We start from the raw sequence: 16,628 nt of genomic DNA, 5'->3' as shown, positions 1-16,628 counted from the left end.
AGGCCAAGATCTGCCCAGCAGGCATGCTCCGTGGGGTCTCTAGTTCCATGACTAAATTTTTTGTCAGAGGACGCAATCTGTTAACCATTTGATAATTGACGATCCACTATATATAAAAAAAAGATGATTGACGATCAAGTCATACATCCATAATTCATTGTTTTAACAGTTTGTGATCTTTGCGTGGCCACTGGTCACAGCAGGCACGACGAAATGAGTTGCTACACTGTATTTGTAAGAGCGCCGGACTCGTGAATAACAAAGAGCCAAAGAATATGATAACCAAAGTCCAAATAGAAAAGTTTGCAGTCCATCGCATGAGGCAGGGCGGGCAAGGGCTTAATACATTTTCTATTAGCCCGTTTTGGCCGGCCTCAGTTTGTGAGGGTTGTAACTAATCGCATCATCCCCGCCCACAACATATAAAGTACCAAACTCCATGTGAAGTTGCATTACACATGCGATTATAATATTCCAACCTTTTGACAATAACATTTTACATTATTTTTTACAAAATGTTTGCTATTACAACTCTATAAATGCTGATTTTAGTCTCTAGGACTGTTAGATCAACAATACACTAATAAGATTGAGATTGATGTTGAGAAAGGAGAAGGGGTTGATGGTTGTCAATGGTTGTTCTTTTCATGGGAGGGAAAATACCTAAGTATCCGATTGTACGGAATTGGAATCGGAATCAAGCCAATGTAATTCTGAGTCTCTTTTTATTGTTGAGCTATGGGCTGAGATAGATCACAATGTCATTCATTGCCAAAGGCTCTGTGCCATAGATGGTAAGTATTTGAATGTACTGATGATCATATATTATTGTAATGGTACTCATCGAATGGGTAGTTGCTACGGTTATAAATTTAAACGCTGCATTTGGAAGGTTTTGGTGTTGAGATTGCTGCTTTGGTTTAGGATTCTGATTGTTTGATCAGTGTCGTTCTTCTGCTTGGCCCTTTTCATATTGATACTGTCATGGGAAAATATCGTCTAAGCCAATATTTCAGCCCATATTTTCAGTACTAACTCGAGAATTGTCGATATCTTGCAGGTGCCAACTACCGGTAAAACCTTGTGTGATGATACCAGAAGTCTGTGGTTCGAACTCGCTAGCATTTATTGATCTCATTTAAAACAGACTTATCAATAAATAAAAATAAAAAAATAAAAAAAATTGTCGATATCTTTCATAAGTTCATATGTTGCATAGGAAAACGGGAAAGGAGAAAGGAAGAGAAAAATGAACATGTGGCACCAAATGATTGGACATCAGTAAAAGAGAATGACTATAGAAGTACAGATTGATGAGAAAGAAGATCATTATCTTCTTCCTACAAAAAAACTGTAAAACGAGAGCAAAAGAGAAAGATTGTAAAGAACACCAATGTTATTCAATAAAACATACTTCCATTCATCTTGAATCCGAATTTAACATTTGAATACTTAATAGTTCTTTAGTGGATCATTCTTGATCACCACAGATACCTTATTATTCTCCCATTGATTGCGAAAATGTGTCGTTGAAAATGTAGACGTTGGAATAGAACTGAGAGATATAGACGACTATGAGATGGGCTCGTCATAGATGTGCAGTGTTCATAGGTCGTCGAATATGTGTAGGACGTGGTTTCTATATTTTTTGATAATCAGGGAGTAACTCTCAAGGACAAAACTGCCGAAAATGTAACTCTCAAGGACACCTCTTTTTTTTGTAACTCACAAGGACGGGGTAGATGAAAGGTCAAGTATACCCTTGACGCGAAATAAAAAATGGATCGGGTAGATGAAATGTCAAGTATACCCCTGACGTGAAATAATTAACTGCCCGGCCCAGACAAAACGACCTGGTGTATTTAGTATGAACAATCACCCTTTAAGCAAGTGTGAACACTCATTGTTCATACTCCCAATTACAAACATTAGCTATGAACAATGAGTGTTCATATCTATTGAAACTATGAACAATGATCTAATAAGTATGAACATTGATCAAGTTATGAACATGGATTGTTCATACCTATTTGGGAGTATGAAAAATCACTGTTCATACATTAAACATGAACAATCATTGTTCATGACTACTTTTAAATTTTTTCAATTGGTAGGTATGAACATTGATTGTTCATAGTCTTTTCAAAAGACTATGAACATTGATTGGGTATGAACATTGATTGGGTATAAACATTCAATGTTCATAGTCCTTTGGGTATGAACATTGATTGGGTATGAACATTCAATGTTCATAGTCCTTTGGGTATGAACATTCGATGTTCATAATCTTTAGTCCATTGGGTATGAACATTGAATGTTCATAGTCCTTTAGGTATAAACATTCATTGTTCATACATTAATATATTGTATAAGGTACATTCACCTATTTGGATATGAACAATCATTGTTCATACACCAGCAGAAGGTATGAACACTCATTGTTCATAGTAAAATAACATAAAGGGTAAAATCAGAAAATATTTATTTTAAATCCGGGCCATTTGTCCTTGAGAGTTATTTTCACAGAAGGGTATAACTGACATTTAAAAAAATGTAAAAAGGCGGGGCCAACTTATTTTGTCCTTGAGGGTTACAAATTTTGAAATAGTGGGTTCGTGAGTTACTTTTTCCCAAAATTTGTCCTTGTGAGTTACTCATAAAAAATCGTGTCCTCTAGACTTCATTTTCCCCAAAATTGGGCCTTGGGACCAATTTCTTGTTTGAGAATTCTGTTAGTTGCTTGGTCACATGTCTCGTGATTGGGTGATAAATATGAATAAAAATTGATGAACTAGCAATCTCTACAGAAAGCTTACACGCTAATTATAACCACGCCATCAGAACAACAATGTAAAGAACTAGCAGTCTCTACTGAAAGCTTACAGATACATGCTAATTATAACTATATGATCCCATTTCATACACACTAATCTTACAAGTCTCCACCCCTCGGTTTCCTGTCGAAGATGAGAAATAATCACAATTTGACTTCATCAGCTGAACCCATTTGGGTTGCCTACGTACCTCCGAACCCTTCTCGGATGATCAAGCTGTGTCGTAGTTCTCCTTTCTCTTTTCTTTTTTCTCTTTCACCCTCCTCTCTGTCTCCTTTGTTCTCTTTCTTTTCCTAACCTCTTCTCTTTATATATCCTCTAACCGCTCTCCTTTCTCTAACCGCTCTCCTATCCCATGATCTTCTTTTTCTTCCCACGATTGCTACTTGTCCACCTCTCGCTTTAGGTATCGCGGCCTTGCTACAGTGCTCCCGTCTCCTGCTTCACTATGTTGCCTCAGTCCAGGAGACATGTCATCTTGATGGTCATGAATTAGGCTAATATAGATGCCCCCTCTCGGGTCCGTCGACGAAGACGATGGACCCAAGAAGACCTTGACGTCCCCTGTATACGTACTTGAATTCCAAACCTTCGCAGCATCATGACTTGATCTCATAATTTTGTGTACTCCTTTGACACTAGTTCTGTGATGTATAATCTTTTGAAAGCAGTTTTTTAATGGAGGTGTGCCATCTCGAAATATCTAATAGTTTGAATATCTCTCCATTTATATCATTCTAGCTCATATTGATATTTTCTTAGCTCATCCCTTGAAGTTTTTCGCCCATACAAGTTTAAGGGAGTGTCCAAACCATGTGACAGTTTAATGGGGTGTCCAGCCCACGCTTGTTTTGGACAAGAGGGTCCACGGATGGCTCCTCCCACCTGCTCCACTCAAATAGCACAAAATATATTCAGATAGCTTGCCCCCAGTTTGTTTTTCCACGGCCTTGAACTGACAGTGACTCGGTTTGCTCTCGCGTCACTATTACTTGCCCCTGCTCTCCTTCACTAAACTCACTACCATGTCCGCAATGTACCTCAACCCAGTCATCAGCTCTCCTTCACAAAACTCACTACTATGTCCGTGATGTGTCTCACCCCCGCCATCAACTCTCCTTCAAAGAACTCACTACCATGTCTACGATGTGTCTCTTCCCCTTGGCCCTCACTCTTCACAATCAATCATCATCTCTGCAAAGTGTCTCAATCAATCAGCTCTCGTACATAGAATTCATTAGTGTATCCGCGAAGGGTCTCCTCCCCTTTGCTCTCACTCTTCAACCTCAACATATTGTCTGTGAATGGTCTCATCCCCTTCGCTCGCAGTCTTCCAACTCAATATATTGTCCACGAAGGGTCTCATCCCCTTCACACTTACTCATGGAACTCGATATCACCTCCACAAATGGCCTCATCTCCCTCAATTTCTTTTTTGTAGAACTCAACAATATATCAACGAAGGGTCTTAACCCCTTCGCTCTTATTCATAACAGTCAACATCTCCGTAAGGGTCTCATCCCATTCTCCTCGGCACTCTGTAAAACTCCACATCATGTTCGCGAAGGACTTCATCCCCCCGCTCTCTAGCTTAGAGGTAACTCATTTTGCCCCAAGCTTGATTCGGAGACTACGGTCCACGAAAGGCTCATCCCCCTGCTTTATGGCTTAGAGGCAGCTCATTTTGCCCCAAGCTTGATTGGGACACCGCGGTCATGAAGGGCCCATCCCACCGCGGCTCTGCGACTTAGAGACAGCTCATTTTGTCCCAAGCTTGATTCGAACTCTGCAGTCTACGAAGGGCTCATCCCCTTCGCTCTCTGGCTTAGAGGCAGCTCATTTTGCCCTAAACTTGATTCGGACTCTGTAGTCCACGAAGGGCTCATCCCCCCGGCTCTGCGGCTTAGAGGCTCATTTCATTTGCCCCAAGCTTGATTCGGACTTTGCAGTCCACGAAGGGCTCATACCCCCCACTCTCTGGCTTAGAGGCAGCTCATTTTCCCCCAAGCTTGATTTAGACACTGCGGTCCACGAAGGGCTCATCCCCCCCCACTCTCTAGCTTAGAGGCAGCTCATTTCTATCTCTTCCCACACAAACTACATAGAGATAACAGTGTACATGTATGTAACACAGTGTAAAGATATCATGACCTTAATGTGAACTGTAAGATATCATATCTAGTACGGGGCTCGACCCCGGTCTTACTCAATGTTATATCATGCAATATACATTTAATACAGACAGTAAACTCTTTGATGACAATATAGTGTATGCAAATAAGGTAGTAAATGAGGTGAGATGGATCCATCTCCCAATACCAGCTCAAACTCCGCTCGGTTCCACGGTACCGCAAGTCTTTCTCTTTCTCTATAACCTGAAACTTTCACATTCGAGTATTGTACAAATAACACGTAAGATATAATGACGGACATTCCACATAAACTCTTGCCTACAAGACTAATGGCAATAATGTGTTCCAGACAATGTACCACCCGTCTTACCCTGAGGGGTACAACCACGCTTTCTCATTCATGGTCTGCGGCTCCCTAGAGCGAATAGCTCCACGGAATATCACGATATCTGAGGACAACCTAGCCTGTTCCTATATACATCTCTGCCAAGGATGGGGACAAGATTTGCTTGCCCCCAGTGTATGATGGGAACAGGAATCGCCTGCCCCAGCCTGGTCGTGGACTCAGATTGTGAGACCAATTGCTTGTCCGTGGACAAGTCTCGCTTTCCCCAAGTGTAACTCTAGTTAACAGTTGAGTCATTACCCGTCTGTCTAGTCTATTATGTACACAACAAATATAGGTAAGATATAGTATATGAGCTCAGCTCCTTTCTCATCAATCCAAAGTACCTCATATGGTGAACTAATAAATGACAGCATCACAAACAATTCAAAACAAGGTAAGATATCCAAGATCACATAAACCATCAGTTCAAAGACCATTACAGAATATACGAGGATAACATTGTAATATGACCAATAATTTCACTCCCGTATCAGTAGGTTTAAATCACATAGAATGGACTATACACAAGCAGGCAAAAAAGATAATAATACTACCACAACCAAACCTATTTTCCAAACAAGATGTCATCTCAAAATATTTTATAACCAAAGGTTTCACCTTCTTTTATCATGCATAAAAGCACATGCAACACCATGAGATTTCCCCATTCCTCAAAAATTCAGTCTCTCTCATCTCGTCTGATTTTACCCCCAAGTCTAATTGATGCTTTATCCCTAAACAAATAATGACTGGAGTGTGGATTCTTGTCAAAAATCAAGCATACCCATTTCTCAAAATTCATGACATAATGTACATTCTCTCAAATTATTGTACAAACCATCAGAGTCTACTATAGCCTCCTCTGTTATAAACATAATGCCCTATTAATAAATTTCATGACCTCAACAAGGATAGCAAATTCTCCTTATAATGTAACTGTAACATATTAAAGGTTAAGAGACTACCTGCTCCGTTGTCACACCCGAACAATTTGACCAAATTAGACTAGTGATAATATGATTACACCATAGCTTTGAAGGTCCTTTGTGGTGTCAATGCAAATATGTCTCCTGTAATACGAACCCATTTGATCCCATTGTAGGTGCCCATGTGGTTTGGAGCCGAAATCAAGAGTCATGCCCATTTCATGGATGTTTCCCTCTTTAGCGCAATTTCTCAAACACTTATTGTGGAACTTTGTAGAGCACCTCATTTGGCAACAGGATTCTTCTTCACCATTCTTCTTCACCGTATTTGCACATCTTAGAAGGTATAACAATAGGACCTATTGCCCCTCAGAACCAAGTAAATGCATTGCAACTCAACTGATGAGAAAGGCCTCCCTTACTCTTATGATTTGAGCCGTGAAGTAGTTTATAATGTTGGCCGCCAGCACCAACTCGAATGGGATCCGATATTCAGTGCACCCCTAACTTTGTATAGAGCTATTTCATAGAGATATATTGGCAGCCTCACGTCCAAGACCACTCGTCAAAGCAGAGATTAGAGATATCAAGTCAGTAAGACAAAGAGACACCGCGTCACATTCTCGGCCCCTCAGAGCATATTGGTATGTAAGCTCCTCTATCCAGAATGGTTGATTCCACCAGAAAAGAGAAAACCAAAAATAATTTGGGACAAACCGAAATTTAAGAGAACCGAAAAAGGACTGTGAGAATCACTATTACTCTTAGCTGCTAGTAGTTTCTTTTGTGATACCGGACCAAGCTGCTAGTAACCGCTGAAATGTGATGCCTTTTAATTGTATTTGTCGCCGGAATATTCATAGCTGCTCAATAGTTTCTAGACAGCATAGCTTTCTCATTCGCATTGCACATCCCCACAGACAGCGTCATTGTATGATCCCATTTCATACACACTAATCTTACAAGTCTCCACCCCTCGGTTTCCTGCCGAAGATGAGAAATAATCGCAATTTGACTTCATCAGCTGAACCCATTTGGGTTGCTTATGTACCTCCGAACCCTTCTCGGAGAATCAAGCTGTGCCGTAGTTCTCCTTTCTCTTTTCTTTTTTCTCTTCCACCCTCCTCTCTATCTCCTTTGTTCTCTTCCTTTTCCTAACCTCTTCTCTTTATATATCCTCTAACCGCTCTCCTGTCCCATGATCTTCTTTTTCTTCCCACGATTGCCACTTGTCCACCTGTCGCTTTAGGTATCGCGGCCTTGCTACAGTGCTCCCATCTCCTACTTTACTATGCTGCCTCAGTCCAGGAGACATGTCATCTTGATGGTCATGAATTAGGCTGATACAATAACCACGCCATCAGAACGACAATGTAAAGATCTCTTCCCACATAACTTTCTGCACAACCATAGCCTGATAGGTAGGATTATCAATCATTTTGTGCTAGATAAATGGGTTTCCCATGTACAATCACAGTTTGCAAGGTGATTACAAGGGAAAGCTCCCCATCAATCGTTAACCCACAACAATTTAGTTTATATCTATGGCAAATTAGTATCTCTTTTTTGTTTTTAACAATGTAAACTTCAAAATTTTCAAGAACTACACAAACACACAAACAACCACTTCAGTCACAGGATTGTTCCCATTAAAGCAAACAATTCATACGCTAGCCAACTTTTCCCATGTCATAGTAAATATGTTAATTTTCAGTAGATTTTTGGGCTTAGTCACAGGATTGTTCCCATTAAAGCAAACAATTCATACGCTAGCCAACTTTTCCCATGTCATAGTAAATATGTTAATTTTCAGTAGTTTTTTGGGCTTAGAAGATACGAAGTAACACCGTCTTGTAACATTCTTGTAACATTCTTCTCTTTCTTGCTTTCGTACCAATGCTTTCACTTCAAGTTTACCATATTGGGCACCGTTCTGATACTTATCTGAAGGTTTATGTTAAGCCTATTTAGCTTTGCCTTTCCCCTTTCCATGACCTTTCTTTCCCTCCAACTTCGCTTGAACACGAGCAGCAGCAGCTGCTTTGGCTTCTTCTCTCTTTCTCTTTTCTTCCTCTTTGTTTGCAGCAATGTTCTCCCTCTGCTTCTTCAGCTCCCTGTTTTAAATTCCAACAAGATTATCAACAAACAATGTAATTGTGAAACAACTGTGACAAGCTATCAAAACCAATGGAAGCATTTCAGTTTCTAAAGAATACGACAACTTACTCTAGCCGAGCCTTCTCATCTGAAGCTATACTAAGACTTGATCCTCTCCGTGGCCTGCATGCCACCAGCTCCACCTCAAAAATAAGGGTCGCACTGTAACAAAAACATAAAACAAATTTTGCATTGGATTTGAACTTTAGAGAGAGACTATTACAACGACACACTACTGTCAATTCTAAGCAGCAGATTATTCCAAAGAAACAGTCTGCAATGATGCAATCAGTTCTACAGGGCCTATTGGTGAACGTAACAGGAATCAAGTGCTGGTTTTCGGAAAAGATGATCTTCCAACCAATTCAAAACTTAATAAAAGAGAGACATAAGCTGAAGAGTTCTGGACTGCTATATACATTTGAAAGATCAAAACAACTCTCAAGTCGGTCTCAACAAGATTTGATACATTCAAACAAGCTGGATTTTATATGAAGATGGTTTTCAAAGTGGCAAGATCACATATGCCCAAAATAAGTCCCACACTTGTGTGACGACATATTCAATGCGCTGAGTTTTCCTGTTTTCTCTAATGATGCGAGTCACCAAATTGTTCCAATATATTGATCTAACCAACTCAATTTCCTTTCTTTTGAAACGTATATACCTGGCTGTCGCACAGAATATATTCCACGTTATCTTCAAAATAATAAATTAGATGACCTTTGCCTACTAGAAGCTTATCTTCCACAAAAAAAATGTGGACTTAGATATGCTATTGATGATTTTGAACGGTGATATTCTTGGAAGCAAATGTCAATTTGGACTTACAAATCATTGAACACGATGCAAATGAGATTAGGGTACTGCAAATAAAACAAGAAATTACTTTGCGGGGATATCTGGTGGAGAACCTGCACTTCCATAGGCATAGTCTGGTTTGCAAGCGATTTTTGCAACCTCGCCAACCTAAAGGAACAAGAAATGAGTCAGAGGGGGATGATATCCCGAGAAAATTGGATATTTGAATATTCCCCCCTCCCCTTGTCGAAATGTGCGACAAGAATATAGCAAAGTATGTTATATTAGGCCAATTACCTTCATGGTTTTTAAAGCAATATCCCAAGCCTTTATCACAGTGCCTTTTCCAACTTCAAAAGAAAACACTGTATTGTCCTCATGTGTAGAGTCAAAAACTTCACCAGTTTCAGCGAGGACACCTTCATAATGAACTGCTCAGCACATATAAAACATAATAATGATCAAGGGTCCACAAAGTTGGAGAGCGATTTTTTTATTGGAGAGCATCAGAATTTTGGAAAACAAATATACATAGTTGCCAGAATTCCACCACTCAATATGAATGAAAAAGGAATTAGCGGCTGACCTCTTGTGGTGATGATCACCTCACAATGGAGGTCATCCACTCATCCAACATCAAAAATCATAATCAGTAAAAACCGGTGTTTAATTCATATATAGAAGGATCACAACGGATCCCTTGTAAAAACCCTTGTATAGATCCCATATATACAGCACACTTCTTATACCACATTTTATACAAGCCCCACAGTTGCACCCACAAGATAAATTAAGAGTTTAAGACCAAGGCAAGCGCGGACTAGATGAGCGTCGGCAGTTGCCTTAGGGACAAGATCTAGGCTCGCTTCAGCTGTTGTGCAGATGGACCTAGGCTAACCTAGGCGGTTGCCTCACGGACCTAGGCCTAGTAGGCGCAGGCTCGGGGTTAGAGGTGATGGATTGATGTTTTTGGATTTCGAACTTGTTAAGTTATTTCTTTTATTGTTTTCTAATAAAACCCGAACTTCAAGCACTATTTCCTCCACTCTACGTTCTTTATATACCTTTAAATATTTTCTCCACTCTACGTTCTTCAAGCACTGTTTGATCTTTCATTTCCCCCTTCTTCTTTCTTCAGTTCGCTTTCACCCCTTCTTTTTGCCTTTAATTCCGTGCTCATTTCTGCTTCTTTCCTCTCTCCCCCTTCAATACTTTTTCATTTTTTATTCTAATACTGCTGCAGCATTTTCATTTTTTTCCCTTTATTTTTACAAACATTATTGTCGCTACATTTGGTTAAATGTTGATGAAATATCACAGTTCTTACGTCTTGTATAAATATTTATGTACTCCTGCAGCTGTGCCTCTGTATGGTGCATGGAAAATGCGAATTGTGAATGCATACCTTGTCTTCATGAATATATATAATGTTAGAAACAAGGGGAAAAGTCAGCTAAAGAAATGGGGTTTCATGTGCTAACTGTCGCCTAGGCTCTTGGCTCAATCCTGGCACCTAGCCATGGATGAGCCTGTGACTTTCTAGCCTAGATTTTTGTGGATCTCCTACCTACCATGAAGATAAATCTTCACAAATAAACATTTTTAAAATGCCAAAGGAGATGCAACCTCGAAATTTGTTGACAGTTATTTTTTTTTTCGAAGTTGGAAACAATTTTTGACAAAGTTTCCGGACGGTTGATTTTACCAACGTTAGGTTTCATTCCACCTTCACCCGGGAAAACAAGGGGTTAGGAAATGGAAGTTCTAAATATCCAATAGAAAATTATAGGTCTAACTAGTTAATTATAAAACCGAGGAAAAAGATATTAAGTCTACAGCCATGCTATAAAACTAAAGAATCAGCTCTCTATCTATGTCATCTTGGATGCTTCATATTTACACCAAGGGTATGAGATGATTTTACATACTTTGGTCTACCCATGTATCAATAATGTAAGGCTTATCTTTCTTACCAAAAAATATTGTTTCAGAATAAACAAGTAAAATAGTGAGTCTTGAAAATGGAAGCATACCATCAACAACAGGAACATTATCTGTTGGGCCAACAGCATCAGATTTGGCCCGCCTTACAATCGTCTTCATCACACCACCATCCCCAGATAAATCAATTGCATCCGCCATGATTCCTGAAGTCAGACCAGGCAGTTCAAATGAAATTAAATCCAAGTCCAGCTAAAATGACAACATAATGGTACATTATAGCGTCGAAGATATGTGAAAAATTCAACTGGATATAAACAGTTAAATAAGTTCCTAAGGGGCCAACAATGAAAGATGCAGCGCAATCCGTATTTTCAACCATAAGACAAAACAACTCTTGCAATATCATCAACAAAAGAGTGACACTGAGTACACTGTTTTAAGGGTTAATGTAAGAAGCACATGATTAGCCATAATAAGTCTTCAGTTTTACCACCTGCTCGTATGCATGATAACTGTTTAACTTTTAAAAATGACTTTACTTTACTTAAAAAAAAAAAAAAAAAAAAAGAAAGAGAGACAACAACCAGTTAGAATCTAAGAGAAGTGGGGTGCTAAAAAACGATGCACGGGCGAGGAGGCAAGTAAAGGGAACCGAAATGGATTATTGTTCAACTTTGTGTCGTCGGACTAATTCTGAATGGAACGAAACGCGTCGGTCAGTGGGAGTGGATGGTGGCGCCATAGCCCATAGCCGTTTCAACACTAAAATAATAATTCTAGTGGTGGGTTTCCAGGCCTAGGCCCATCATGAAATTAAGCCCATGGAGCAACCCCCAACAACACAACGCTATTTTATTTTTATTTTCCGCTAATCCCATTCCATATCAATCTATCTATTTATATACTAATATACTGCATTGAAGTGGGGGGCGGGGGGCATGAGCGGAGAGTGAAAGAGGGAGATGAAAAATGGCGGAGAGTGAAGGAGAAAGAGGGAGAGAGAGGGAAGAGGAGAGATTAAGGACAGACAGACAAAAGCCTACCAAACTACATTTTAGGCCACGTACTCCCACCCCTCGCTGAAACGTTCGCTCTCCTCTCACTTGATTAATATTAAAACTCCCACAAGAGACTTGACCTGTGAGACTTGAGCACAACACTTTTTTTTTCTTTTCGCTAATCCCATTCCATATCATAACTTCAACTTCAACAATGTCACAATTTAGATCAACAATACAATTCGGAAGAGAGCTTTGATCTAGCCATTGGATAGCACATCTAGTTCATGAGCCTCCCCACTGAACAATATATTAATCCAATGAAAGTTCACTACACTACTTCTACTCAAGTTCCTAATAGCTAGTTTAATAGCTATTACAACTGAATCCAGCCTCCAGTGTAAGTCGGCATCTAGGGTTGGATTGTCTAAAGACTAGATCACTCTTTGGTAGTTTCCTTCAATCAAATAACTGCTAGCATGAGTACATGTAGCTACAGTAATGGCAGTTTCTGCTGCAAGTAGTTTAGCTTCCTCTGCATCCTTGACTTTAAAAGTTCATTATACAGCTGCTACTACTTTTCCTGACATGTCCCAAACAATAACTCCTGTTGCTCCTTCCTCCAGCCCTATCATAGGAAGCATCAAACCTTAAGTTAATACAATCTTCAGTTACTCTAGGCAAAGAATCTAACATATCCAAGGAATAAGATTTAGGTTTAGAAGTTTGAGGGGCATCCTCTGTATCTCCATCTTGATATGCTTGCAGACTTTTCCTCAGGGCCGGCTCAAGCCAAGATGTGGCCTTAGGCGAGGCTTTTATTTGCAAGGCCTTTATTTTCTAAGCCATCTATAATCACCAAAAAAATTCACTATATATTCACAAATTTATTATAAATTAAGAGCCAAAAATCTAGTATCAAGACGCAAATCAAACGAAAACAACGAGAACGTAACCAAATAAACATCAAAACTATAAATAAATAAAATAATAGATTCATATTGAAATATTTAAAAAAAAAATCAAGTTTCACAAGAACTGTGAGTATTAGATGATGAATTGATGATTAACCGTTTAGAACTCAAAGAGTGAAATTGACAAATGGTTAAACTTGAAATTGGTGAAATATAACAAGTGAGAGAAAGATTTAATGAGAGAAGTGTAATGACAATTTCTCTAATTAAGACAGTTTATTAATTAAGAGATAAGAAGAAAATGTATAGAATGTGGAGATTCTTTCACTAAACGTGGGATTTGCCCATTGTTTTTATTCTTCTAATGAAACAATCTGATTAAATGAGCACACTGCTACAAAAACTGAAATTACTACATGTTTGTAGCCCGTTGGATTCATATTAATACTTCGAGATGTCATTTGTGCGGTGGACTATTGGATTGTATATACTCCAAATTAATTCACTCCGAAATTTAGTGCGAGGATAGAAAACCCGGCCTTTGTAAACAAATTGACTATCATATCCTTTTTCGGTGTTTTTTTTCTTTATAAAATTAGGTAATAATAAACAAATATGTGGATAAATTAGGAAATATGAGGCCTTCCAAATTTGAGGCCTTAGGCGGCTGCCTAACTCGCCTAAGGGTTGAGCTGGCACTGCTTTTCCTCCACAATGCCTCTACTCCTTTAATGATGCTCTCTTTGCAGAAAGGTGATCAGCTCCCAAATGTGCATTTTATTACCCTTACATTACTGCATTACAACCATTCTTACGCATAATGAAAAGACAACTCATAGCTTTTATTGCATTTTTCAGGTTACAAAACATTTTAGACCACTTATCATAAAAGTTGCATCTTAGCACCCAAAGGAGCATTATTTACGTTTATTATGAAGACTTGAAGCTGCTATGAAAAAATGCTAAAAAGTCAAAGTCAAAGTCAAAGGTCAAGGACTCAAAACCATATAACTAAAAGTCACATCCTTAACTCAGAAGACTAGTGATGGATGGCCTTGATACAAAATAAGACTTGCTCAAAACCTAGCTTGATCAAGAAGATATGCAAAAGCAAAATAAAAAGCAAAAAGGAAAATCATAAAGCAACCATGGTGAGGTGTCTTGATTGTAGAGGGAGAAGGCAAATCAGACTTTTGTAAAAATAGGGGTATAAGAACCAAAAAGTAGGAGGAGATAATACACCTAAACTTATTCTAGTCTCGTCATGTAGGAATAGTGTAGGATTTATTTTTCAAGTCATTTACATTTAAGTTTGTTTTACTTTTTGTTATTCAATTCAATCATTTATATTTCAAGTTTATGTTTCAATTATTCAATCAAAGTTATTTATTTCAAGTTTATGTTTCAACCATTCAATCAAACAACTTTCTTTTAAGTTTTCTTTCATCAATCAATTTGTTTCCTTTAAGTATTCTTTCAATACAAGTTTAGTCATTACAAACAAGTCTTAAAGCAAAGAATACTATCTTTTTTCCTTCACAACTCCCACCAATCCATCTTCCAAACAATCTATGGTGAACCACATCAATACTTTTTTATTTACTTACCACCCAACTACTTCAAATGGCGCCGCCATCAAGAATTGAAAAAATATGGATTCTTGGTTGAGCTCTAAGCAGGGAAGCACTATTTCTTGTTATTTTAATTTTTCGTTAATATATTTCATTATTTTTCAATACTGATTTTTTTTTTATTTCAAATCCAGGTTCGAGGTTCAACTGTTGGAGAGGAGCTGAAGTTGCTGCCGAAAGCCGACTGAACTTGGCCGGAACCAGTGGGGCGACCGCCCAGGCACCTCAGGACACTCCACTTTTGTTTTTTCACAGTTCGATCATTTTTTATGTGTGGTTGTAACTAAAGATCTAGATTTTGTAATAGAATAGTATAAATCAGTAGAGTTTGTTATGATAGATAGAGATAATGGGGGAATGAAAAAAACGAAAAAAAAAGTTATGGACAGGAACGTTATGACAGCTGGTTCTAACGAGTTTGTTTTCAGAAAGATAAGATTTACTATTCAGAAAGGACTTGCGGCGCAGCTTGTTGTACACTTATCCTAATTATTTGTAAAATTCGTTATAATTATGAATAAAATTTCCACAAAAAAAAAAAAAAAAAAAAAAAAAAAAAAAAAAAAAAAATTGTTAGTTATGTAGATTAGCATGAGTTAAGCACTTGGCTGAAGTTGTGCAACGTACCAAGGATTAGAGTTTTCATTGCCTTGGGAAGTTCAAGTGTGCGAGGTGAGTCGTGAATCATATGTTTGAGCACTTTGAATCAATTTGGTAATCAACACTCTAATTATGATTAACTCTAGTTAATCTAGCTAATCTAGTTAATATATTAATCTTAGTATTAGTATTAGTTTACTTTTATGTTTTGGGCCCTTGAAGGCAAAGTTGTTTAATTATTAAAAACCCGAGCTGTGGGCTTTTTAAGTAGACATTTTTTGTAACCTAAAATAGGGAACACTCGATCGGTTGGGCCTGGTTCTCAGATCACGCGCCAACCAACGTCGCCTTCTCCTCAGGCAACATGTAAACACGGCTTGAGAGGTAAATTCTAAACCTCCTCGAAGCTCATGTAAGAGGATACCTTGTGTGTCTAAGCAAGCTTACATGATTGTTTATATTTTAATTCCCGCACTGCAATTTCAATTCACACATAAGGCTGAACCCGAGCCACATAACAACCATTGGTAAGTCATTCACCAATGTAGATAAATCAGACATTGCTTGATTCTTGAAGCACTAGACCAATTAATCAAATTAAAATAAATCAACTAGAGCCTAAAGTAGTTAGACTCCTCCAGAAAATGACAAAAATATAGCCACGAGGATTTAGAGTAATCTCACTCACTCCCATCCCCCAGATTCACCGTGAGTGAGATTTTTGGTAGCACACCATTTGGTGAAGTGATTGCTTACTCTTCTGAGCCATGTAGTAAATCCATCCTAGTCTCGCGCCCAATTGTTCCTTTGAACAGGGCCTAGCAAAGAATTTCAAAACTCCAAACTTGCAAAAACAAATTTCGATTTCTTGAGCATACACTGCATCGTTTGTGCATGTTAGGATAGTTTTGTTATCTTGCTAAAAGTGCATGATATTGGGTTTAGGCACTACAAGGTTTAGCAAGAATAAAATTTACTCACGTCGGAGAGCACGTCGTCTTAGACAATTTCCAATTTCTCATCCCCCACCTTCTAAGATGGCCGACGAAGTCGTGCAAGCTGAAGAGCCTCTCTCCAACTTCTACACACCGTTGCAAGTTGGACCTCCATCTTGTATACGACTCACACCGCTCACGAGCGATTTTCGCATTCCACCAAATGTATTCAATCTTCTACCCATATTCCACGAGTTACCGTACGAACATCTACGCCAGATACATAAAGTATGCAATACTTTCAACCATCCGGGCGCCACCGACGATCAAGTGAAGCTACGAGTGTTTCCTTTCACTCTAGCTGGTAA

General features: G+C 38.7%; 1 protein-coding gene and 1 long non-coding RNA gene across 2 annotated transcripts; one reads left to right on the top strand and one right to left on the bottom strand.

Moving 5' to 3' along the window:
* The first annotated feature begins 477 nt into the window (after nt 1-477).
* On the top strand, nt 478-1,430 carry LOC147504786 (uncharacterized). Its single transcript, XR_015220455.1, has 2 exons — nt 478-794; nt 1,061-1,430. It is a non-coding gene; the product is annotated as an uncharacterized LOC147504786 (long non-coding RNA).
* A 6,477-nt stretch (nt 1,431-7,907) lies between these two features.
* Nucleotides 7,908-11,964, bottom strand: LOC147504785 (FKBP-like peptidyl-prolyl cis-trans isomerase family protein). The gene is made up of 6 exons (XM_086557525.1): nt 11,767-11,964; nt 11,272-11,385; nt 9,536-9,669; nt 9,327-9,406; nt 8,507-8,599; nt 7,908-8,394 (listed from the first exon to the last, which is right to left on the bottom strand). Exons 2-6 carry the CDS (start codon nt 11,378-11,380, stop codon nt 8,244-8,246), a joined length of 567 nt encoding a protein of 188 aa, XP_086413651.1. The 5' UTR covers nt 11,381-11,385; nt 11,767-11,964; the 3' UTR covers nt 7,908-8,243.
* Nucleotides 11,965-16,628: the final 4,664 nt, after the last annotated feature.

The sequence above is a fragment of the Coptis chinensis genome, chromosome 4, assembly GCF_015680905.1.
Source record: "Coptis chinensis isolate HL-2020 chromosome 4, ASM1568090v1, whole genome shotgun sequence".
Taxonomy (NCBI): Eukaryota; Viridiplantae; Streptophyta; class Magnoliopsida; order Ranunculales; family Ranunculaceae; genus Coptis; species Coptis chinensis.
This window is presented reverse-complemented; position numbering and strand designations above follow the sequence as displayed.